Source organism: Onychostruthus taczanowskii, unplaced genomic scaffold (assembly GCF_017590055.1).
Source record: "Onychostruthus taczanowskii isolate IOZ18803 unplaced genomic scaffold, ASM1759005v1 scaffold32, whole genome shotgun sequence".
NCBI classification, from domain to species: domain Eukaryota; kingdom Metazoa; phylum Chordata; class Aves; order Passeriformes; family Passeridae; genus Onychostruthus; species Onychostruthus taczanowskii.
The window spans coordinates 1,674,555-1,700,326 of record NW_024500572.1 but is presented as its reverse complement, the minus strand read 5'-3'; the positions used below and the strand labels follow the sequence as shown (position 1 = coordinate 1,700,326).

The 25,772-nt window shown below is 48.9% G+C and overlaps 2 protein-coding genes across 2 annotated transcripts; both read right to left on the bottom strand.

The window, feature by feature from the left end:
• Window positions 1-153: 153 nt before the first annotated feature.
• On the bottom strand, window positions 154-17,641 carry DHX37 (DEAH-box helicase 37). Its single transcript, XM_041410116.1, has 27 exons — window positions 17,481-17,641; window positions 16,402-16,571; window positions 15,287-15,399; window positions 14,402-14,729; window positions 13,640-13,788; window positions 13,272-13,364; window positions 13,067-13,163; window positions 12,598-12,711; window positions 11,684-11,785; window positions 11,066-11,180; window positions 10,858-10,953; window positions 10,510-10,586; window positions 9,763-9,901; window positions 9,428-9,504; window positions 8,620-8,852; window positions 7,640-7,751; window positions 6,943-7,049; window positions 6,405-6,593; window positions 6,185-6,309; window positions 4,608-4,724; window positions 4,324-4,496; window positions 3,813-3,927; window positions 3,281-3,418; window positions 2,572-2,666; window positions 2,041-2,114; window positions 1,043-1,140; window positions 154-537 (listed from the first exon to the last, which is right to left on the bottom strand). Exons 1-27 carry the CDS (start codon window positions 17,581-17,583, stop codon window positions 455-457), a joined length of 3,432 nt encoding a protein of 1,143 aa, XP_041266050.1. The 5' UTR covers window positions 17,584-17,641; the 3' UTR covers window positions 154-454.
• Window positions 17,642-17,713: 72 nt separating this feature from the next.
• On the bottom strand, window positions 17,714-25,769 carry LOC121338981 (BRI3 binding protein; the record flags this gene model as incomplete). The annotated part of the gene is made up of 3 exons (XM_041410399.1): window positions 17,714-23,462; window positions 24,760-24,862; window positions 25,641-25,769. Coding segments are annotated over 3 exons (651 nt in total), but the record flags the coding sequence as incomplete, so codon positions are not given.
• Window positions 25,770-25,772: the final 3 nt, after the last annotated feature.

The following is a 25,772-nucleotide window of genomic DNA, read 5'->3' as shown; positions in this document are numbered from 1 at the left end:
GCTTCTTCCCTTTCACTGATTAAAGCATTGCTCATTTTTGTGCTTCCTGTCCTGAGCTGCTGCCCAGGTTCTGTCTGACACCCGTGAGGACGTGCCTGCACAGCTCTGACATTCTGCTCACTGCAGCATCCCACACAGCAAACACTCCTCACATCCAGTCCAAGAATTTTACACATTTATTACAGTTCATATGACTAATATAGTCCAAAGAGAAACTTCAGGTCTAAAAAAAAAAATAAATCTGTAAAATACAATGGATAAAATTATCCAAACATTAATATTATAAAATAGCAGCCCAAGAGCTGGCAGGAATTCTAGGAAAGTAGAACAACACCTGGTTTGCTTACAAAAACACATTATTACAGCTGGTGAGTCCATCTGGTTCAGATTTCCAAGGAAACCCCTGGAAAGCTCTCAGAACACCTTGGAGAAAAGGAGTCCATCACTGCAAGGGTCACAGGGCTACTGGTGGCCACTTCAGGGCGAGCTCCTGGTGCACGGCCTCGGGCACCCACTGGCAGTAGGCTGCCAGCAGATCTGCAGGGGGAGAGGAGCAGCTCCTGAGTTTGGCTGGAAAAATCTCCTGGGGGATCACCCCCCTGGGAGCCAGGACCAGCAGCCACGGCTGGGATGGTGCTGGAGCTTGGATGCTTCCAGGAATCTCTGTGAGCCATCACTGCAGCACCGTGCTGCTGCTTCTGTCAAGGAATTCTTATCATCTGGCACCCCATACTGAAGGAAACCCATTTTACCAGGAAAAAAATTCAATATATCAATGGACAGTACCATCACAGTCCGTGCACTTTAACTGTGGTTACAACTACAGGAAAAAATAATCTTAGAATACAAATAAATGTTGCTTTCTGAAGTGCTTTCTGTCATTTCTCACACAAACCAAGGACAGGGCACTACTGCTTCTGGTAAAAAATAGGAAATATTTGGAGCTTAACAAGTGAAATAGTAAACTTTTTGAAATTATAATTCAATAGTGCTCGAGGTACCCCACTGACATGCCTGATGATCAGGCAAGCAGAACACTTACATTTAGGATTTTTCTTCCAGGCAGCCACCAAGGCATCACGATTATCACAGTTTTCTTTAACCAGAGCCTGCAGGAGGGCTTCTGTCCTGGGCTGAAGTCTGAATGAGTGAAAAGGAGCAATAAAACCATGGTCATTAGCACAGCTCAGCAGAGCTAGAGCATTCAGCATACCTTTAGCAACTCTGCATCTTTTGGAAAGGCTAAACACAGACGTGTAAACACACAACCTCTGCACACAGAAATGGCTGAAGAAAATTCACTGCCAGTGTTTTCTTCCCCCCACCACAACCTCCTGTGGTTAAAAGCAGCAGCAAGGTTGCTCTTGTGCCTCCCCTGCAGCTGCAGAGCTCATGGTAAAGCAAAAAGGAGTCCCCAGGGGCCATGCTGAGCTCTGAACTGAAACAGGACAACACTTGGTCGTTGTAGGGCCCCCAGACAACATTTGCCACCTTTAACAAAGTCCTGCCAAATCCTCACACTGATCAGCTCAAGGAGAACTCAGAGCAGACCCTGAGAAAGTTCATTTTGGTAAATGAGAGGAAGGGAGTAAGAGCAGACAGCCTTTTGGAGGGTCACAGGCCTGTAAACATCACCAAAAAAAAACCCCAAACTGTTGGAAAGATGGTTTTGGAAAGAAATAAAGGCAGAGTAAGAGGCCAAATTCCAAAGCAAAACTCAGAGCAAAGGGATAGGCAGCACCTGAGCCCAGCAGAGCCCAGCAGAGCCCAGCAATGCCCAGGAGTTCCCAGCAGAGCCCAGCTGTGCCCAGCTGTGCCCAGCTGAGCCCAGCAGAGCCCAGCTGTGCCCAGCAGAGCCCAGCAGGCTGCAGGTCCTGCACTGCCCTCACCACCACCAGCTCTCCTGGGACAGCTTTTCCTGGTGAGAACATTTTCCCAAGATCACAATCTCCACCACCCTTCTCAGCATTGAATTTTTTAGATTTAGAAAGGAAGTGAAAAGTGGAGACAAGGACCTGAAGTTTGTTTTTAACAACTTACTTGGACCATGTCTTCAGCATGATGAGGGGACTGGACAGCAGGCACTGGCTGTAAGAACTCAGCTTTTTAATGACCTGGAAGATTTGTGACAACCATTATATAATGAATAAGGTAAATTAATTGTGATATGATAGCAACCATCAATGAACTTGTGCTACTACAGATTTCCATGCCATATTCTCCATCACCATTTCCTCCCATCCCTGTGTCCATAACCTTGTCCTGACTTCTTGGACAATTCTTCTGTCTCAGGGTGGACAAAGACAGGGCTATTAGCTTTTTTTACTTTGCAAAAAAGAGGAGTTAAATTTGGGAGTGTCTTTTACTGAAATACACATTTTTTTCATGCTTATTTTGAGTTTAAAGATCCCTTCCCCACCTCATCAACCACAACAAACTCTTCCATCCACCAGCAAGTGATGAGGAACGGGGATGCATAAAAAATGAAGCCATAAGGTTCATCTCCTCCAAAAACTGGGCTAAAAACTGATTGCTACCATGAGGGAAATGGTGCAGCTGGAGCACACTCACCTTTCCTTCCAGCAGGAACCTGGCAAAGTGTTTGTAGCGATCGATTCCTGCGGGGAAATCAACTTCCACAGCAGGGAGCTGCCAGCCCACCCGGTCTGGAACAACACAAAACACCCCAGGTCTGCTCCAGGCTCCCCCAGGAGGGCACATTTCCAGCCAGGGGGGACAACACAGGTGCCAGGAGAAGTGGGGAATGTAGCCACGGTATTTTCTGAACAATCCTTTTGCCAGGATTTTTCTCCTGAGGAGCCTCAGGAAAGGAATGTAAGCAATAATTATCTAATAATTATCTGCTGCTGTGGGGTGCAGCAGGTGCAGCTGGGATGGGTGCATGGTGGTTGTTTCTAATTAATGGCCAATCACAGTCAGCTGGCTCGGGCTCTCTGGGAGTCAGGAGATTTTGTTATCATTCCTCCCCTGTCCTTTCCAGCCTTCTGATAAATCCTTTCTCTATTATTTTAGTATAGTTTCAGTATAGCATTTTAATATAATGTATATCATAATATAATAAATCAGCCTTCTGAAACATGGAGTCAAGATTCTCATCTCTTCCCTGGTCCTGGCACCCTGGAACACAACCATGGGGGGGACTGCCAGCCTTCACAGTGCCCACTTCAGGGGGAAATGGCAATATCTAAATGCTACAAACCCCGTGGAGGTGCCCAAAGCACTGCTGTGAGAGGCAGAGCAGCTCCTGAGGGACACTTACAGAAGACACTGGGTCTGTGGCAGCGAACCCGGCCCGTGCCAGGGCAGTAGGAGGGAGGGGGGCTCTCCAGAGGCTTCCCAAAGTGGCAGTAGGGTGGCAGCAGGGCAGGGATCCACTCAGGCTCCACTGCAGACACACCTGAGGAGGGAAAACACACCTGGATGCAGGTTTGCTGCCAAGGGCCACAGCTCACTGGCAGCCCCAGGGGTACAGGGCATGGTCAGGGTCTCATCTCCGCAGATTTACTTGTCCCTCATCTTTTTCAGACTTTTTATGTTGTAAAAGGTCTGTTCAGAGATCAGCAGCAGGCAGCTGTGGTTGGCAGGGCTGGGGCAAAGGAGGTATTTCAGAAGCTGAGCTTTGCTCCAGCCAATTCTGCCAGATAAATTTTAAAAAAGGCCAATTTATCTCCTGATCCAGATCTAGGAAGCCTTAAGGATCCAAATCCCAGGAGTCACAACCACACAGAAAGGCCAGCACAGGGGGGAAACACTGCCAAGGCATTTGTGAGCTCCTCACCCACAGCACCCACCTTTCATGTACAACTTTGTAGTCTCAACAATCTCTTGATACACCACAAACTCTGGGAGCTCTTTGAAGAGGACTGAGCTGGGGTGGATGAACACTGGGTCCTCCAGGAGTGCAGTCTGTAAGGAGGCACAGAGATTGAAGCAGAGTAAGACCAGCTCCTGACAATCCAATTTCCTCACTACACCTCATTTCAGTCTCTCTCAGATGTGCATTTTTAAGCTTTCCTGAAGTGATGGAGGTTTTTAGTAACCCAATCATTTTCTGCTTCACCTTCTCTGCAGACACCAAGCATTCACAAGATGAACTAATGGTGCTTCTTGGCTCTTTTATAACATTTCCCACCTGAACACCAGGAAATGGCAACACTGCAAGCTTCAGTTCCACAGAGAGAAGTTGCAGGAAGGCAGCACAGGCATCCTCAGTGCTGGAGCCAGCCAGAAACCTGGGCTTTGCACAGGAGCACCCTTCTGCCACGCAGGGGAGGAGGAACTGAGCCCAACCAAGCTGCTCACCTTGTAGGCATTTTTCCACTTGTCATCCAGCAGCTCCTCTGCCTGAACCCTTCGGGCAAGGTGATCCCCCAGCCCTGCCAGCACAATCTGCCTCAGGTAGGTGACTTGAGCCTCTGTTGGGGGCTTCATCTTGGGGTCCACGTAGAGCCCAGCATCGCCGCAGACCGAGTTCACTGCGGGGAAAACCAGGTGAGAGAGGATGCAGCAGCACAGCCACCAGCTCTGTGTGGGTGTGCCAGCCCCCAGAGGAGAGGCAGCACAGCAGCTCCCCCCAGCCCCCTCACCTGCAGTGGTCAGCTGCCCTCGGAGGCGCCGGATCTCCAGCATGGCTTTGTGCCGCAGCCCGTGCTGCTCGCAGAACTCACGGCTGCAGCCAGAGAACTCACAGGCCCCCACTGCCCCTGCAGTGACACAGGGCTGCTCAGCTCTCAGGGAACACACAGGGGACAGCACTGCCCCAGGAAATGGCATTCCAGGGTTTCTGTTGTATTTGTGAGGTGCCCCGACCAAGGGAGGAACGATGAATCTGACTGCATGCTCTCAGAAGGCCGATTTGTTATTTTATGATACTATATTAAAGAATACTATACTAAATAACACAGAAAGGATACCTACAGAATGCTAAAAAGCTAATAATGAAAACTCATTACTCTCTCCAGAGCCCTGGCACAGCTTGGTACTGATTGGCCAATGAGTCAAAACAATTCACATGAGAATCCAATGAAACAATCACTGGTTGGATAAACAATCTCCAAACACATTCCACATGTGAGCACAACACAGGAGAAGCAAATGAGATAATTACTGTTTTCCTTTTGGTCTGAGGTTTCTCAGCTTCCCAGGAGAAAATCCTGGGTGAAGGGATTTTTCAGAAAATACAGAAAATACTCTGACAGGTTTCCTGTGGGCACTGGGGGAGCAGAGGCTGGAGAGCAGTGCTGAGCTCAGTCCTGCAGCACTGTGGCTGCAGTCCTCTTCACAGAGAGCAGCAGGCACAAGTTTCCCAAGGATTTTTCCTGGAGAAGGCAGTGAGAACCTCAGAGAAGAAAACAATTCTTATCTCTATTCACTGCTCCTGTTGTCTGGCACATGTGGAATGTGTTATGGAGATTGCTTACCTGAAGTGATTTGTTAATTGGACACTGGTGAAAGTTGTTCTGAGTGATTGGCCAATCAAAGCTGTGTCCTGGCTGTCTCAGACAGCCATGGGTATTTCTTTAGTACAGTATCTTTTCAGTATGTAATATAATAATATGCTATATTGCATTAGTGTGATATAGCACAGCTTAATAAAGCATTTGTTCAGCCTTTCTGAAACATGGAGTCAGAGCACATTATTCCTGTGAGGGGGTCACCTGCATGGATACAGCACAAGGGAGCCTCTGGCAGTGCCAGGCTGAGGGCTCAGGGTGACAGGAGGAGGACAGAACAAGAGGAATGGCACAGGGAATCAGGCTCTGTACCCATCACAGAACCAGGGGCATGGCACAGGGATCAGGCTCTGTACCCATCACAGAACCAGGGGAATGGCAAAAGAATCAGGCCCTGTACCCATCACAGAACCAGGGGAATGGCACAGGGATCAGGCTCTGTACCCATCACAGAACCAGGGGAATGGCACAGGGATCAGGCTCTGTACCCATCACAGAACCAGGGGAATGGCACAGGGATCAGGCTCTGTACCCATCACAGAACCAGGGGAATGGCACAGGGATCAGGCTCTGTACCCATCACAGAACCAGGGGAATGGCACAGGGATCAGGCTCTGTAAACCCATCACAGAACAAGGGGATGGCACAGGGATCAGGCTCTGGAACCCATGACAGAACCAGGGGAATGGCACAGGGATCAGGCTCTGTACCTAACATCACCATCAGGTCCCCCAGCTTCTGCATGGGGCCCTGCCCAGCCCAGACCTTCTGCATCTGCAAAAACCTGGCTCTCCTCCCCTTCAGCTGGGCTGCCTCCTCCTCACTGCCTGCTGGCCTGCAAGGAACACAGAGCAGCACGTGTGAGAGCTGTGCTTCCAGGCAGAGGGCACAGGGTGACAGGGACACAGCCAGACTCAGCCACTCACTCACCTGTCCAGCTCCTCAAAGAGCTCCCTGACAGTCATGGCAGACACGATGGTGATGGTGTAGGGCAGGCAGTTGTGCTGCCTGCTCAAGGCCAGCATCTTGGCATAGCGGGGGGCCACGGGGAAAGTGGCCATGACTCTGCCCAGGGGACTGATGGGGCAGCTCAGCTTCGCTGCCAGCTGCTGCTTCAGCCTGGGCCAGGGGACAGAGAGCTCATGTAGTGAGGTAACTTTGGTTAAGAACAAGTCTGTGCTCCCCGTTCTGGCAGCCCAATTAATTTGAGGTGTTTTCTCACGTTTTGTTATGTGCTGGTGCCAAAGGCAGGGGGAGATTCCTCTTCCTCCCACAGCTCCCACCGGCCCTGCTGGGGCTCCCAGCACAGTGTTTCCCTGCCCAAACACACCCAGGGCCATGGAACAAGCAGAGGGGAAGCAGAGACTGAGCTGGTGGCAGTTTCTGAGGCAAAGGACATCCCTGGGTGTGGGGTGGAAGGGGAGCAGGACAGCAGAGCCCACAGTGCAGGACAGACCACAGGCATTACCTTCCTGTCATGGGGGGCTCCTTTAAGGCACCCAGGGCTATCAGCAACTCCTCAGCTGCTGCCAGAGCTTCCGTGGGAGGAGGTGTTGGGAATGGGAAGTTGATGACCTAGGGAGACAAGAGCAAAGCCCCCCAGTCCACCACTGACACAGCACCCACTGGGAAACAGGCTGCACACAGCAAGGAGCTCTGCAAGGGAGTGAAATCCTCCCCTCTGGTTACCTGGGCCAAAGCAAATGTCATAGGATGTCTGCCAGGAGTGAAAGGAAAGGAGACATAATGGCAGGAAATGCTTGGAACAAAAACAGGAGGAAACAGGAAGAGCAGAATCGCCCTCAGCTGCCACTGACTGCAGGCACCGCCCAGGGCAGGCTGCTGGAAGGGCTGAATTTAAGTGTTGTGCTTTCTGAAAGTGCTCCAGTATCTCCAAAACACAGACCCTGTTTAGACAGTGGGTTTTTTTAACCTCTAAGAATATAAGAAAGCATTTACTGCTTGAACAAACATGTCTGCTAAGGCCTAGAGGAATTCAGAGCAGCTTCTGCAACGTGCAGAACCAAAATGGACTCTCAGGATCTGAAGTTCTGCCACAAGGCACAGCTTCAAGCTATGACAATAAAATACATTTCTGTTTGTTTCTGGCTCCTAAGGGCAACCACTTTAAAGGGTGCTGTGGTACAGAGCCCTTTCCAGCTCACCTTTTCTATATTTAATGCCTTCATTTGCAGAATCAGGTCTTCTACTGGTCGCTTTGTTATTTCTGGAGCAGAAAATTTCTCAAAGTCCATGAAAACTGCTGAAGAGTATAACCTAGTGGACCAGAAGTGTTATTTAGATACTTAAAAGAAATCTTAACCCAAAGGATATGTAGGAAAAATTAGCAAGGGATTAAAAAAGGGCAACTGTGGATAATATTTACATCATCATATAATTATTTACAGATTGGGGCAATTGCCTTATTCACAACAAGTTAACCTGGCTGAGAGTTAAATCCACCTGGCCATGGTGAAATCTAACCCAACCATGAAAATAAGGATTTTCAGCAAGAGAAATGCCCCTGAGCAGCTAAACTCAAACCAGTGATGTGGTAATCACACATCCTCTGAGGAGACAGAGACACAGCTCTCTCCCAGGATTTTCCTGGGAAGCTGGGAGAAAGTTCAGGGAAGAGAATGAGAAATAATTTTTGTCTCCATTTGCTGCACCTGCTGTTGTGCACATGTGGAATGTGTTATGGAGATTCTTTACCAAAGGCTGCTTTCTTAATTGGACACTGGATGGTGTTTGGATTGATTGACCAATTAAGTTAAAGCTGTATCAGTCTGTAAGAGTCACAACTTTCTTCACAGTATAATATTGTTATATATATATATTAGTATATATAATAACAAATATAAATATATATATATATATAGGGGGTGTGGGATGATGCCACTGAGGTTTCCCTGTCCCTGACCTGGAGCAGGGGGTGTGGGATGATGGCACTGAGGTTTCCCTGTCCCTGACCTGTAGCAGTGCCCATGGGATGATGGCACTGAGGTTTCCCTGTCCCTGACCTGTAGCAGTGGCCATGGGATGATGGCACTGAGGTTTCCCTGTCCCTGACCTGGAGCAGTGGGTGTGGGATGATGCCAAACCTCCAGGGAGACCCCCAGGCTGTGGTTTCCCTGTCCCTGACCTGTAGCAGTGGCCGGGCTCGGTGCGGCCGGCGCGCCCGGCGCGTTGGTCGGCCGAGGCCTGGGAGATCCAGGTGACCCTGAAGGACGAGACCCCCGTGATCCTGTCGTAGCAGCGCTGCTTCACCTTGCCACAATCCACCACGTACTTGATGCCAGGGATGGTCAGGGACGTTTCAGCCACGTTGGTGGCCACCACGCAGAGCCTGGTGCCAGGAGGAGGAGCCCGGAACACCTGCAGGAGAGAGAGGGGCATGGGAGAGGCAGGGCCAGCAGGGAAGGGACAGGGAAGAAAGGGGCAGGGAAAGAAAGGGGCAGGCAGTGGTCCTGGATGGGCTGCAAAGGCATGGCAGTGTATATGGCACTGCAAGGGGAATGCAGGAGTCAGAGCAGAGACCCAAGCCCGTGTCCCCAGCCCTGAAGCTTTGTCCAGCTGGGTGAAGTCTCAGATATGGCCCCAGGGGCTGCAGTGGGGCACACACCAGCACTGAGCTGTGTTCAGACACTGCTGCTGCCTCCAGGGACAGCAGGGAACACGGGAATCTGCTCAAGCTGCCTGCTGGCAGCAGCATCTCCACGTGCCCAGGGCCAGGATGGGTTCAGAGATCCTGCAGGGCTGTGGCTGATCATCTCTCCCATCCTGTGACCCCAGCACAAGCCAGGCCTGCCCCAATCCCATCCCAACCTCCCCACTGGGCCATTCAAGCTGTCAAACTGTCCAACATGGGAATTTTATCTCACTTGTGACCTCAGACAGTGATGACTCTCATCTGTAAGATCTCCTGCTCACTTTGACAATAAATCCTTTACCTTTGCCTGCTTCTCTGGTGCCAGCAAGGAATAGAGTGGGAGCACATACAGGGGCAGGGATGAATCAGATTTCTCCTCTGTGGGGAAACAAACCAACACTGCTCAGTCCAGCTTCAGGCTTAGTCCCAGCAACATCTGCACAAGCACCACTTCACTAAAACCAGGAAAGCAATTGGTACAAACTGGTGCCAGTAATTGGGAGCTGGAAAACCTGAACAGCTTTGCCATGACACGGGGCTGCTCTGGTGCCACAGCTCAGCACAGGACAAACAACTCATGTCACTCATTGCACAGGTGACAGGAGACAGGGATTCCTTCTTTCACAAGTGCCAAACCTTCTTCCGAGTCTCCATCTCCTAAATCCAGGTCAAGATCAGAGCCTGCAGCATCATCATCACTGTCAATGTCTCTGTCCTCATCTCCTTCATCCACTGGTAACACAGAGTAATTGTTCAGATCGATTTTGGGGAGTGTCTGAGAAAGAGAGGGAAGATGAAAACAGCCCATTAAGAGGGGGACACAAGCAGCACTTTGCATTGCTTTGGAAGCAAAGCTGAGACAAGGACTCACATTTCTTAGGCCTCCTCAGGTGCAAAATAAAGTATTTCCTAATTAGACATTTTTTTTAATTGGAGGCATTCCAAAAGCATACAATGTCAAATCCCTTCCCATCTCTTTATATTGTCATTTATCATAACATTCATAGAAAGAACTGGCCTCCTAATCCAGATATGTCTAACAGATGTTCAGAAGTTTCTGTCACAATGGGTTAGTCTTAGAATTTCATCTCTGTCAAATCTAGTCCAAATTTTGAGTAACAAATGGTGAGATGAGGAGCAGCCCTGGTGCCAGCAAGTCTGGAGCTCCTTCCATTCAAGTTTTAGTGGTCAGTACTCAATCTAAATCAATCTCCTGCCCATAACACCCAGAGTTTCAGCAGCACTGAGGGGACACCTGTGGACTACAGGGCTTGAGGCAGCTCTGGAATAGCTGGTGAGAGGCACAGCCACACAGCAGTGCTGCCTGCAGGGATCACCTGCTCCCTGCTGTCCCTTGGAGGAACTCTACCCATCACACATTACCAGAACTCTCCTCCGCTTCCTCGAGCTCTTAAATTTCCTGATTTCTTCCACTGAGTCTTCTTTGTCATCCTCTCCTCCTAAAAAACAGCAGTGCAACAGCTGTCAGCTGAGCATGCTTTCCTCGTGGAAAAGGTGGAAGAAGCAAACTGAAGGCAGAGGAGAGCTGGAAAGGATCTTTTCCCAAACTCAAACAAGCACAAAATTTAACATCAGTCATGGCAATCATCCACAACTTTCCCCAAATCTTTTCTTTTGTGGTTTTAAAATAGATGCTCACATTTTTAGATGCAAAGCAAGCTCACTTCTCAGCAGGACAGATTTGAAGTTTAACAGTTTCTACAGCATTACCTGCAGTGTTGTTTTTTAGGTATGGGAATGCTTTCCTTAATCTTCTACACAGAGAGTGAACTTCTGCCTGGCCTGTTAAAAACACCAAAATCCCACCTGCAAGAGGAAAAAAAAAAAAAAAAAAAGAAAAAACCAACAACAAATCCCAAAACTTTGGACATGTTCAGTATGAGCAATTTGAGAGGTTCTCAGCAGTGGATTCTCTCACCTGCAGGCAGCATCCGGTGGATTTTACACACTTTCCTGAAGCACTCCCCACTGTAATCATCCAGGGGGGTTTTCTTGTTAAAATGAACAGTTACAGGGAACTGCCTTGCATCTACCTGCAGAGGAAATAAAAAATAAAGGTATTTATAGAAATAAAGGGTCTGTTTGCTGTCATAACCCTACACAATCATTACAGAGTTCATGGGACAGTCAGAAAAGCTCACCCTGCATTTCTGTTCACCTCCAGGGTTTGGTACCCTACAAAACACCAAGCCCACAGAAATTACTGGTGTCGTCTTCTCCACCATAAAACCATGCTAGAAACCAAAGCTTTTCCCCCTTTCACATCATCAACTCAGATTGAGGCTTTCTACTTCCCCTGAACCATAACTTAAGAGTTTCTCAAGATAATCAGATTCTGCCAGGGCGGTTTTCTGATAAAGGTGGAAGGAAAAACACCAAGTCCCAAAAGAAACAATAGCCTAAACTAAATAACCGTTTTTAAATCGGTTATCTGAAAGATTTCAGCACCAGCTGGAAAGATTAGAGTGCCCCTGTTTGTCACTGGTTTTCCAGAGGCTGCCTGGCTGTGTTGCAGCTCCCAGGGAGGGGACAGTACCTGGATGACAGGAGGTTTGGCAGAGAACAGCCTGGTGTTGGCAGTGAAATCCTCCACTCGCAGAGTCGCCGACATGATGATCAGCTTCAGGGGCAGCCCCTTCTGCAGGGACACACATCTGTCACCCTGTGCCCCACAGCTCCTCCCCAGCACTGCTGCTGCCCAGTGCAACACCTTGCTTTCCCCAGTCAACACCTTGCTTCCCCCCAGGCTGCTGGAATTCAATTATCTGCACTGTAAGTCTCAAATGAACCGGATTCTGCCTGAAAAGTCACCTCTTGCTACTGATCTGTGCTATTTCCCCCCTGGTGTAGGCTCTGTGCTTCTTCAATCATACAGAAAGAGAAATGTGTTAACTGAGTGGTATTTCTGTCAGATTTCCTTGGAATCCTTCATGTGGAACATCCCCTCCCTGGCACATCCATGTCCAGAGCAGGGGCCCTGCCCCTCTTGATGCCCTGTGCAGGCAGAGCTAGAGCAGAGACTAGATGGAGTTACAGAATAAAGCAGGGATTTATTAAAAGGATCTCCTCCATGGATCCACCTTGGGCAGCACAAGAGCCCAGCCAGGGCTGCACCCAAGATGAACCAAAATGGTCCCAAAATACATGACTGCTCATGGGGTCTCCCACTTTTTTAAGTTCTGCTCCATCTGCAGATTGCAGTTCATTGTCCAGTTCCAGCTTTAGCCCACGCAGTCCCATCCTTGTTTTTCTCTCTGCAGCCCACGGTGTTTGTGCTCCTGGGCTGAGATTTGGATCATTTGTCCTTGGTGCCCAGCTGGAGCAGGAATTGTTTGGTCTCGCTACTCTGTGCAGAGAGCTCACCATCCCCTGATGTAAAGCCCAGACCCACACACTAAAGCAGCACAGAATGTGAAAATATAAAAGTTAAACCTGAGGCATCCCTCTCACCTTCTGACGGAGGGGCACGATGCGAGACAAGAGGCCTATCAGGATGTCTGTGTACATACTCCTCTCGTGGGCTTCATCAATGATGATGACTTTGTACTTGGAAAGCAGAAAGTCCTGGGGAGAGAGATGGATTTCAGCACAGGAGACGTCAGCAGGGATATCTGAGTCAGGACACCCCACAGCTACACAAGCACTGACCCCATCCCCAGCTCTATTTCTCACTCAGTTTAATGCACTCACCCTACACAAAGCAGACTGGTTCCCAAGCCTCTTCTTACTCTCATTTTCCCCAGCAAGATAATCTAATGTTCAGGGACTTGGGCAGGAATATCAAGGGTAGAGATGAAATAAATCTCTGGTGCTGAAAGGGATTCTGATTTGAAAGACTGGCAACAAGTCCACATTGACCTCTCTGCCCAGCTATATAAAAAAAAATCCCTTTTTAGTAACACTGAGGACAGCAAGTTACCTTCTGAATCTCTTTGAGCAGCACACCATCCGTCATGAACTTGATCTGGGTTTCATCCGTAACGTTCCCTTCGTACCGGATTTGATAGGAAACCACTCTGTGGGAAACACCAGGGCAGCCCCAGGGAAAAGCACAGAGTCCATGTCACCCACAGAGCACCTCAGTGCCACCTTCCAGCAAGGCCCCAAGCCTTTCTGAAGCTCACCTGTGTGACAGGTTCATCTCCATGGCGACCCTCTGGGACATGGACACGGCGGCCACGCGCCGAGGCTCCGTGATCCCGATGGTGCCGCCAGAACTAACGGGGTAAGGGAAGGAAAAGGAGGAATTGTTTTCATTAAACAGAGCAGCAGCCCCCAAAAATGACAACAGGACTTCTCACTGATGGCTCTAGATTAATGGCATCAGGCACACAGCCTCAGTCTTAGCTGTAGTTGGAATAAAAGACAGGAAGCTTTGGGATTCCCTTCTGTTACACCTGTACAGATCTGAAGATGCGTGGATTACAGCCAAATTTTTCCCAAAATGCTGTCTCTGCAATTCCATTTGCTGCATATAAAATCCAAACCCTACCTGGCATATCCAGCTTCGTAGAGGAACTGAGGCACTTGGGTGGTTTTGCCACTTCCTGTCTCTCCACATATGATCACAATGGGATTGTCATTAATGGCTTCCATGACCACTTGCTCTTCAGCAAGGATGGGAAGCTTCAGTCTTGCCTCCTAAACAGTGCAAAACACAGTATTTTAGTTGTGTTGTTTCTCCATCCTTTTTTGTTTTCCTCAGGATCGAAACCTGTTACCTTCCTCAGACCATAAAACCCACAAAAGGAATCCTGCAAGCCTGTGACTCAGAAATCTCTAAACCAGCTCGCACCACACGAGCATGGCTGAGAACCAGAGTCATCAGAGCAGCTTCCCAGCAAGCAGAGGGCAAGCCCTGCACTTGAATTTGTGAAACTTCAGAGTCCCTTGAGTTTCTTAATAATCCCTTTCTTTTCAAGGGAAAACTCATTTCACAACTGCCTCATCTGCTGAGGCTCGTGCAGAGCTTTTCCTGTTTCTGCACAATGCCCTGCCCACACCAAATGGGACAAAACCATCCAGCATAAGGTACAAAACAACAGAGAACTGAAAGGGACTTCAGAAGACTTTCCAGCAAAGGACAATAAAGACTGTTAATAGATTCTGTATGTGGAGCTAAAGATAAATGCTAATACCCTGAAACAAGGCGAGTTTTCCTGCTGCTGGAGCAGAGCTGAGTGCACCCAGCTGCTGGAACACACCCTCCTCCCCAGCCCCTCTGACAAGCACTGTGCTGTTCACAGAGCCTCACCTGAATCTCAGGACTCCTGTCCACGGGGATGAACACTGCAGGTTTGCAGGGAGCCTTGCTGGGGGCTGCCTGGGGAACCTGGGCTCTGGGAGCAGCTGGGGGCTGCTCAGCCCCTGCCTTCCCCACTCCTCCTTCTGCCTCTCCAGCAGCATTCACAGCACTGGCTGAGGGCTTCTCAGTGTCTTCTTTCTGCTCTTCCTCCTCCTCCTCAGAGCTGCTGGGCTCCTCCTCAGGCTCTGATTCTGACCCTGAGCTGTGCCTTCTCTTGTTGGCACCGCTGATGCTCCTGATCCTTTCGGGGACATCAGTCCTCGGCTCCTGTGTCACCCTGGGAACAAAACATCCACCTGTGAACTGTGTTCTGGCACCTCAAAGCAGACATGACTTCCCCAAAAACCAGATCTCCACTTCTGGAGGTTTTCACAGCTCTGCCAGGCAAAGCCTTGGCTTTGATGGATGGATTTGTATCTAAGCATTTCCTGTCCTGGGGTTTATCCATTTCTTCTGAAGGCATCTTTGTAGTTTAATCTACAAATGCAGCTCTTGATAAATCCATCTCTTGGTAAATCTAGCAGCTATGGTCAACATCAGTAGATGTCTTCCAGCACAAGAAAATAAGTAAAATGTTTATCCACCAATTTTGTCATTTAGCACAATTGCTAAAAGCCTGCAGATTGTGTCACCCTCCTCATCCTCATCCATAGGAAAGACCAAGAAAATAACTATCCCATCATCAGATAAAAATAACAAATTATTTAACTCCATCCATTCCAAAGAACCTGTTTGCACCAAAAAGAAGAAAAAAAAAAATCAAGGGAAAGCTCAGGATGTTGCTGTTCAAACACAGTGATCAGTTGCAAGGGTTCCACCCAAAAAGCCCTTCACCTTTTAGCCTGATACATGCGCTCCCCAGTGCCCAGCTTGGAAGTAGTGTACAGGAGTTTCATTTCTGCCTCAGAAGCCTGGACCTCGTTCAGCTTGCTCAGCAGCTCAGCTCTCTGTTTGGGGAAAACAGCCAGAATCAGTGCTTGCTTTGACCAGGGAATAATTTTATTTAAAGGTCAGCACTTGAGCATTCCAAGGTGTGCTCTGGGAAATCCTGCTGTGCAGCTGTAAAACCTTCCTGCTGCTCCAGGGTCAGTCCTCCCTGGTGAAGATCTCAGCTCTGTACCACAGCAAAAACAGAAATGAGGACTTGCCACCACAGCAGTGAGCAGCTCAGCTGCACCCTAGAAACAGCAGCAAGGAAAACAGATTGGAACTGAACCACTGGAATGAGGCCTGGAGCAACGGGAGCCTCCTGTGGGACACGGCATGGCAGGAGGCCAGGCAGCCACAGCTTGAAACTGCCTCCAAAACCAGAGCTCCTCCGTCAAAGCCATTGCTCAGACACTAACAGGACCAGGATTTTTGCCTGGAAAGCTTTTACAAAGACAGCAAAGCTCTCATTTCCACCCTGAAAGTACACAACAAACATTTCAGAAGCACTGACAGGCCAGCGTTGGGCTGCAGGGAGGTTTGCTCACAGCACCTGCTCCACAGGGAGCTTTTAAAATGCAAAACCATCACTGCCCAGCTCTCCTAAAATCCTCTAATCCTATGGATTCCCACAGCCTGCCACTGATGGAGCCACAACACCTGCACACCTGGGCAGAGCAGGACCTGGGCCCACAAACCATGTGTTCCTGCAGTGCCTTCCCCCCCTGGAGCTGCCCTCAGCAGCCCCTGGGGGCATCTTTGGGAAATACCCAGCAAAATTTTGGGCATCTTTGCCTGAATTCCCAGCAAAGTGGGGGCTGGTGCTGTTGTAGCATCGCCCTCAGCAGCTGCACACCCCTGAGAGTTCACATCTCAGACACCCCCTGACAGCTCACACCCCTCACCATCCTCATCATCACCCCCCCTCCCCGCACACCAACACCAAACCCTCAGCTCTCCTAAAATTAAGATTTAAGAATTTAAGATTTAAGAAGCTGCTGTTGCCAGAAACAGCAACACACCTGTTTTTTCTTTTCCTTCTGCTCCAAAACCTTCTGCAGGTTTTTCTTCTGTTTCTTGCTCAGGGGTTTCTTCTGCTGTTGCACAACACAGGTGACTTTTTTCTTCTTGGCTTTTTTTGCTGGCAGGACCAGGGCATTACTTTCATCAATCCCCTTCAGCGTTGCTGCATCTGAAGGAAGGTTTGGATTATTCTCCCGTGCCAGGTGGATTATTTTCAGCACACTGCCCAGCAGGCTTATCAAGCACCAGGCCACTTTTAGCTGCTTCAAACAAACACAACCCTCGTGCCCAGCCAAAAAAAAATCCTGCAACATCAGCAAGGGCAAAAGACCTCGAAACTGGGCTTTCAACAACCCTGAGCTTTCTATAGCCCTGAGGGCGATTCTCCAAGATTTATTTAACAGTATTATGCAATTTTTGCCTTTTTACTCAATCCCCCAGGGTCAGGACACAGCGTGCCCTGGGGTGACTCCCCAGCGTCCTGCTTCACCCGGGCACCAGTGGATTTTAATAATATATTTAAAATATATAAAAATATATAAATAAAAATAATAAAAAACCTACATTACTAGATTCTGAATAATAAAAATAGAATAACAAATGTATTTTTTTAAAGCAACGCCTTTTTTTTTTTAAATTTGAGAAAGCGAATATTAAATAACGCCTTTTTTTTTTTTTTAAAGTTTGAGAAAGCGAATATTAAAAATAAGAAGCACGTTCAATATGTTTAATAAAGCTGCTTTAATAAATAATGGAGTGTCGTGACTGGGACCCAAGGACAGCTCCTGAGCTCCCTGGAGGCTCTCGCTGCTGAAACAGAGCTGTTAATGCAAAGCCAGCGAGAACGAGGGGATGAGTTCGGCTGGAAAAGACCCCCGAGATCACCGAGCCCGGCCTGGAACCCAACGCGGCCAGGGCACCGAGAGCCGCACGCAGGGACGGAGAACCCAAAACGCCTCCCCCGGGGGGTTAAAAACAACACTGCTTCCGATAAACACGCGATAAAAACCCGGCAGAGCAGGGCAGCAGCGCCGGTCTCAGCCGAGCCCTCACGGGGAGCTCCGCGCTCCGGCCGCACCTCCCAGCTCCAGCGGCAGCTCCAGCGGCTCTGCGGCGGCCGGCGGCGCGGGGCCCTGCGCCTGCCGCGCCTTCCAGTTGTGCCGGCGGCGCGCTCGGCCCATGGCGGCGGCGGGGACGGCGACGGGGACACGGCACGACCCCACAGAGCTCAGCTCGGCTCGGCCCCCTTCCCTCCCATTCCCTCCCACCCCACCCCACCCCACTGCCTCAGCAGGCACTCGCAGCTCAGTGCAAAGTCTCAGTAAACATTTATTCGAAGCTTTGCCACAATACCTCAGGTTGATTTGTGAAACTGGTCTACAAATACTGAGCTACGGAGTACATGGTTTGGATGGTCCGATAAAGGAATAAATAAAGGCATGTGAAGCTCTGTAAAAAATAAGTCTGGTACAGTTGTAACTACTAAACAGTATTACCAGTAGGATCTCGTACGTGTCTAGGATCAGAAGTGAACTCACAGCATCTCTTCAGACCAAATCATTTTTACACAAACAATTGTACAAACCTAAACACTGTAATCATGAAACCCGATGTACAAAACAGGATGTGAAATCACCACCATCAGTGCCAACAACAAGTGCTACCACAGCAAATAGAACTTCTGAATAAAAGGAAAAGATCGGTTTTTACATGTGCTGTCATCACAGGTCGACGGAATTACCCAAAAAAGTTTAAAATACATGCGGATACAATAAAACCTTTTATTTTCCAACCCAGACAAAGAGAACTCGTGGTCACTGAACGCCATTAGCTGCCAAATACAGATCAGTAGGTGAGGCAAACCACACTCAAACACTTCCACACCACCGAAGAGCTAAGGTCGACACTGGTCTATTTTCCACACCGACGACGCAACGAGTCTGGAGAAGCAAAGCACGGAGTGAAGGACGCGCCAGAAGCACAGCACGGAGCCACAGCAGGTTTGGGCACTGCACCCCGACACCCCAAACCGCTGGGAAAGAGGCACATCCCACAGGACACGGCGGGCACCCGCAGCTGTGTGCGTCCAGAGGAGCCCCCTGCCCCAGCGGGGACAGCACCGCGGGGTCCCAGCGGCTGGGTGCCACAGCAGGCAGCTGAAAACATCCAAAATGGGAAAAACACTGCAGGATTGCAAAGACTGAGTCCTAAAGCAGGCAGGGGAAAACCTTCAAGACCCTGCAGGGTTCCAGAGGCTGGGTCCCAGAGCAGGCAGGTGAAAACCCTCAAAAATGGGAAAAACACTGCAGGATTCAAAGGCTGGGTCCCAGAGCAGGCAGCTGAAAACATCCAAAAATGGGGAAAACACTGCAGGATTCAAAGGCTGGGTCCCAGAGCAGGCAGCTGAAAACATCCAAAAATGGGGAAAACACTGCAGGATTCAAAGGCTGGGTCCCAGAGCAGGCAGCTGAAAACATCCAAAAATGGGGAAAACACTGCAGGATTCAAAGGCTGGGTCCCAGAGCAGGCAGCTGAAAACATCCAAAAATGGGGAAAACACTGCAGGATTCAAAGGCTGGGTCCCAGAGCAGGCAGCTGAAAACATCCAAAAATGGGGAAAACACTGCAGGATTCAAAGGCTGGGTCCCAGAGCAGGCAGCTGAAAACATCCAAAAATGGGGAAAACACTGCAGGATTCAAAGGCTGGGTCCCAGAGCAGGCAGCTGAAAACATCCAAAAATGGGGAAAACACTGCAGGATTCAAAGGCTGGGTCCCAGAGCAGGCAGCTGAAAACATCCAAAAATGGGGAAAACACTGCAGGATTCAAAGGCTGGGTCCCAGAGCAGGCAGCTGAAAACATCCAAAAATGGGGAAAACACTGCAGGATTCAAAGGCTGGGTCCCAGAGCAGGCAGCTGAAAACATCCAAAAATGGGGAAAACACTGCAGGATTCAAAGGCTGGGTCCCAGAGCAGGCAGCTGAAAACATCCAAAAATGGGGAAAACACTGCAGGATTCAAAGGCTGGGTCCCAGAGCAGGCAGCTGAAAACATTCAAAATTGGGAAAAACACTGCAGGATTCAAAGGCTGGGTGCCACAGCAGGCAGGTGAAAACATTCAGAAATGGGAAAAACACTGCAGGATTGCAAAGACTGAGTCCTATAGCAAGCAGGGGAAAACCTTCAAGACCCTGCAGGGTTCCAGAGGCTGGGTCCCAGAGCAGGCAGGTGAAAACATTCAAGAATGGGAAAAACACTGCAGGATTCAAAGGCTGGGCCCCAGAGCAGGCAGGTAAAAGCCTCAAGAGCAGGAAGAACCCTGCAGGATTGCAAAGCTGGTCCCAGAGCAGGCAGGGGAAGGCCGGTGAGGCAGAGCCATCCTCGGCGCCTGTGCCAGCTGCCCACACAGGGATGGGATCTCCAGCAGCAAGGCCCAGGAGCAGGATCTGTCCTGCAGGAGCAGCCAGCTGGGGCTGTCCCTGTGTCACCTGTGCCCCTGCAGCGGCTCCCAGCAGGTGTGGCTGTGGCACAGCTCCATGAAGTCACGGCAAAAAGCCAAAGCTACCAGGATAGTCCCGTGCCATCCCTGCCCTGGGCTGAGGGCTGTCCCAGTGCCACCCCTGCAGGTGTCACTGCTGAGGATTCCCACAGTGCCACCCCTGCAGGTGTCACTGCTGAGGATTCCCACAGTGCCACCCCTGCAGGTGTCACACTGCCACCCCTGCAGGTGTCACTGCTGAGGATTCCCACAGTGCCATTCCTGCAGGTGTCACTGCTGAGGTTTGTCACACTGCCACCCCTGCAGGTGTCACCTGCCAGGCTCACAGGTGACACAGAGCCCTGCCTGTCTGAGATGCTCTGTGGGACACAAAAGCAGTGCAGCCACTGGCACGGGTTTCTAAAAAACAGCAAAAACCTCCATGGATAAACTAGATGGCCCAGTATGGAAAACACTTGTAAAAGGTATTTACAAAAGTTGAAAGAGATTAAATACAATACCACATTCATGTCCCCAAAAGCGCTTTCACTACAGTGCATGTTTAAAAATACAGAGCATTTTTAAAGTATATATTTATATATATATATTTATATATATATATTGAAGATTAGATTGTGCTTTAAAAAAATCATTACTTCTGAATTTGACTAACGTGAAAACTGAGTGCTGGGAAAAATACTGATTAAAAATACCCAATTTTATATATACTGCTTTTCACATAATATTTTGCTATACATGGGATGCAAGTAAATATAAAAATACCATTTTTCAAGCAGCAGGGTGATTGAAATAAAGAGTATTAATACAGGAGGGCTGATTTTACAAAAGTAACATAAATTATTAGAGTGAGACAGGGAGAAACTATAATCCAAATTAACTTTTATGTAATACTTTCAAAGAAATCTTTATCATAGACAACTCTTAATATATAAATGTTCAGTATTTTTGACTTTAAAGTTAAATATGGATTACACAAAATACAATCTATGCAAACTGACCCATGCACATTGTCCTAAGAAGGCCATGGAGCCACTGACACGAGGTTTGCAAACTTTGGTCCTCGGGTCTCAAATTTGGCAAAACACATCAAGACCTGACAAGCTTTACTAGTCAATTCCTAATTTCCAGGTTGGTGTTTTAGCCCAGTCCTCTGTGCACAAGAGTAGTGAGAACTGAGTCTACAGGGAAGACTCTGTAATGCTATGGAAAATTAACTGAAAAAAGGTATTTACTGCAATTCACATTTTCAGCTTGACAAAATGGACTATTTGTTGCCATAGTCCCTATCTGATCACAGGAAAGATTCTAAGTTGTGATAACCAGTTCTTTAACAACTCTAAACCATGTACTTGTTAATAAATGGGGTGCAGGGGGATTTACAGGTGACACAAAAAATTAAAATGCATTCCAACCGTGCCAAGTGCATATGAACTTCAACCTTGTTGAACCAAAGTGATCACCAGGAGTAAAGGCCATTGACATGGATTTAAAAATAACCCCCGTGGAAATGCCACACACAGACCCAAAGAGGTCAGGCAAGTAACACACACGTTTCAAGAAGAACACTAAACTTCAGCAGAAAGAGAAAAAGAAATTCGCCCCAGGGTTACATTCAGTTCAGCATCACAGCCAGAAGCTTTGCTCAGTGGAAGAACAAGCTGTGCTCAGCCCACTGGAGCTGGCACTGGCAGGCACACCTGGGGAACCTCCTCCTCCTCCTCTTCCTCCTCCTCCTCCTGGTTCCCTTGCTTTGCAGCCAGACCCCACCCCAGACCAATTTTTGTTGCGCTTTTTGATGCAGTTGTTCTTTTGGACCCTATGGGATATGGAATGCTCCAGCTGTGCTCCATCCTACCCCTGGTGGTATCAGAACTGTGCTCATCACTAGGGGCAGGTGCTTCCCCTCCCTCCTCACATCTGCGTCCTTGGATGCTGCTGTTTCCAGGTGAAACCACATTCCAGGCTCCCTTCCCTGAGGTTCCCTTTGCTTCAGTAAACCAGCACAGCCAGTGATGCCTACCAAGCTCGTTAGTTGTAAGAAACACAGAAATCCTGCGAAATAAAATTGCTCCAAAGCTCCACTGCTTTGAAAGAGAACCGTTTCCTACACCCTCCTCTTAAAGGTGACTCGCTTTTCCCCGAAACCTAAAGAGGACATAGACTTCAAGCAAAAAGCTCCTATAAAACTATTGTAATTTTAGAAAAAAATCCAGATCTTCCTGAAGGTAATTTATTGCCGCTGATTGGTCCTGAGAAAGCTTTAAGCAACAATAGATTTGCACGTGTTTTAACTGCTGCCTTTTCTGAGAAGGTACGTGGGTCCTGAGATTAAAAACTCTATGCACTTTAAGCTTGGAAAATGCTTCACTGTGCAGATCAAATATGAATTACAATTTGTCACGCTGCATCTTCCTTCTGTGCCAATTTATTAAAGCAGATTTCCTTCCAGACGCTAACGAATTAAAGTTCTCGGGATGAAATGCAATGATAAAATGCCACACGTGTGCTTCCTCACATTGGACTGGCATTTAAGGACTTCAGATCTTCCTTCTCCCTCATTCCCCACCTCCTGTTAAAAGCTATGGTGTGAATTTTTTGGCCTGGATACCAGAAAATTCCTCATCTGATACTCTATGAAAGGCAACTTCAAGGCAACGAAATAAGCCAACAAAAACACAAAAACATTCACAACTCTGAAGAAAAAATATGGACCCACAGCAGTTACTTCTCAATGGAAGTGCTTGGTAGCTTGAGATTTTTTTTTTTTTCTTTTTAACTGTTAAAGTGTCAAATTTGCATATGTTTAACTCAATTTCAATATCTGAAAGACTACTCAATTTGCTCTTATAAAAACTTTACAAAAGATGTTTTTAAATGCTTGTAAAAGTAAGCGTTTATCTACTGAGAAAATTCTAGTACTGGATAAAACTCTGAATATACAGCTGAATTTTGTAAATGTTTTTTCTTTCTCCTAGAAGTCTAACGGCTGAGTGTTTAACCTAGATAAATTAGTCTTAGACACGATGAAAAGTTATAACCTTGCACACTTTTTACCATGTGATGTTTTGTTGCTTCTTCACTTGGGATGAGACAGTGCTTAGGATTTTTCCAGAGCTGGTGTACAGTGGTCAGCAGGGGCGGGCTCATTGCTCAGCGCCCCTGTCCAGGTTCTCAATCACCCTGGAAAGGCGGATGTTCAGCAGCCTGATCTGACTATCCAGGTGGTCCATCTTCTCCTCCAGGCTGCTGTTGCTGTTCCTCCTCCAGTAAAACCCAACGGGCCCCGTCATGAAGTAGACGGCCACGACGAAGCAGAGGGGCAGCACGGCGTGCTCGGGGTCACCCTCGTACTTCTGCAGGATGTACACGCAGGACAGGGTGAACAGGGCCACCCTGGCGATCCAGAAGAAGCGGCCAAACAGCATGTGCAGGAGATAGAAGAAGAATCCAAGGAAGAGAGACAAAAACCAGTAGGCCAGTAAAATGGCACCGATCAGCAGGAGGGCGCGGGTCGGGTTGTTGGCAATCGCTGCCGGGCTGAAATAATGAGTCAGGTTGGAGGCTGAAAAACAAAGGGAAATGTACAGGATGTTAGTGAGCGTGGGCTGAAGGTGGCACAGCTCCAAGGGTCAAACCCCCACAGCAGTGGGGCAAAAAACGAGCACAGCTCCAAGGGTCAAACCCCCACAGCAGTGGGGCAAAAAATGAGCACAGCTCCAAGGGTCAAACACCCAGAGCAGTGGGGCAAAAAATGAGCAGAGTTCCAAAGGGTCAAACACCCACAGCACTGGGGCAAAAACACCAGCACAGCTCCAAGGGGTCAAATCCCCACAGCAGTGGGGAAAAGCACCAGCACCGCTCCAAGGGTCAAACCCCCACAGCAGCGGGGCAAAAATCGAGCACAGCTCCAAGAGTCAAACCCCCACAGCAGCGGGGCAAAAATCGAGCACAGCTCCAAGAGTCAAACCCCCACAGCAGCGGGGCAAAAATCGAGCACAGCTCCAAGAGTCAAACCCCCACAGCAGCGGGGCAAAAATCGAGCACAGCTCCAAGAGTCAAACCCCCACAGCAGCGGGGCAAAAATCGAGCACAGCTCCAAGAGTCAAACCCCCACAGCAGCGGGGCAAAAATCGAGCACAGCTCCAAGAGTCAAACCCCCACAGCAGCGGGGCAAAAATCGAGCACAGCTCCAAGAGTCAAACCCCCACAGCAGCGGGGCAAAAATCGAGCACAGCTCCAAGAGTCAAACCCCCACAGCAGTGGGGCAAAAAACGACCACAGCTCCAATGAGCACAGCTCCAAGGGTCAAACCCCCAGAGCAGTGGGGTCACGTCATGGCTGTGTTTTCTAAAGGGTAAAACTGGTTCACCTATTTCTGGATGAACTTTCTTCAAATCACTGGCTCAGCTCCAACTGAATTCATTCCAGGAAAGGTGCTAAAGGCTCTTTAAAGACAAACCACTGTACAGCCTGAGGTCAAAACTCATACTGGGGCTACAGATCGTGCTTTGTAACAGCTACATTCTAAAGGCTCTCAACCTCATCTTTCCTGTCTCTGGCCCTCATTGATTTCCCTGCACTGCTCCTGGCTGTGTGAATCCATTTAATGATGACACCAAGGAACCAACTGTGCATGGTAATTCATTCTATACACATCCTGTGGATCCACACACAGAAATGGAATGGTGGGGTTCAGTCTTGTCTGAAGACACTAATAGGAAAATCAAAGCCATGTGAAGCAGAGGGACACACCACTGATGGATGTTTAAGCAGCATGATAAAACGTAACTGTTTTCCCATTTGCTTGAAACACCAACACAGGCTGAGACAGTTCAAGGGGGAGCAGGCATCACACTTACCATCAATTCCAAGAACATCTAACAAATCAGTCCATATTCTCCAGAATGTGTCCATTAATACATCCACCCCATTCACAAACCTCTCTGTCAACCTTGAGAAAAACTGAGAAATAAAATTGAAAATTAAAAAAAAATCCTCAATTCCTAAAGTAAAAATTCCTAAAGTAACACTTTGAGACTTATCTGTCATGAGTAGAATTACAATTCATTAAGCAACAATTGCAGATTACTTCATAGTCCCCATGGGAAAAACTGTAAATCTGAATTATTTTTTTTAAAACTGTGAATCACGAATTTATGCGTTGCAATTATCGTTATTGTAGGTATTTTGGCATGTAAATGTATACGCTGGCAGGCTTTAAAAACGCATTTTATTGGCTTTACTATCGCTTCGAAGATTAGAGAGATTTACCAACAACTGGCAAGGCAAACCAAAGCAACTGAGAGATGTCCCCAGCACCACACGCAAATGTCTCGGGTGTACTCAGAGGTCAACCCGGCAGAATTTATTACAGCCGGAGGAAAGCAGGCAGGGAGGAACGCACGCCTGCCCTGCCAGCACAGGATGCTCTGCTGCCGACCGGATTGCAGCCGAGGGCTCCTCAGCCCGGCCGTCTCCCCCACCTCACACCTTCATTTAACCATCCAGCTGCTATTTCCCCCCAGTTTGCTGCAAGCCTGGCCTCCCGTTCTTCTCCCCACGGCAGCGCTCCGGCCGTTCCGCCGCCTCACACCGGGACGAGGCCACGGCCGGGCCAGCACCGAGCCGGGCGGTGGCGCCGCGGGGCTGCGGCCCCAGAGCCGCCCGGAGCGGCGAGGCGGGGGGAGAAGAAGCGAAGGAGACGGAGGGGAGAGGAAGGGGGCGGCGAGCAGCACCTCACCTTCTGCAGGGCCCGCACGTTGTCCTCGCCGAAGAGGCCGCTGACGCCCTGGTAGAGGCCGCTGGCGGCGCGGCGGAGGCTGTTCTGGCGGTCGGCCCCGCGGCTCCGCGCGGCCCGAGCGCCGGGCCCCGC

What these genes read in the sequence shown, in the direction of transcription:
- DHX37 (XM_041410116.1), bottom strand. Translation starts at nt 17,583, where the DNA reads ATGGGCCGAGCGCGCCGCCGGCACAACTGGAAGGCGCGGCAGGCGCAG. An exon ending in TCGTGCCCCTCCGTCAGAAG is followed by an intron (nt 11,786 to 12,597) that starts GTGAGAGGGATG and finishes GTGTCCCTGCAG; the next exon opens with AAGGGGCTGCCCCTGAAGCT. An exon ending in GAGCCCGGCCACTGCTACAG is followed by an intron (nt 7,752 to 8,619) that starts GTCAGGGACAGG and finishes CTGGTCCACTAG; the next exon opens with GTTATACTCTTCAGCAGTTT.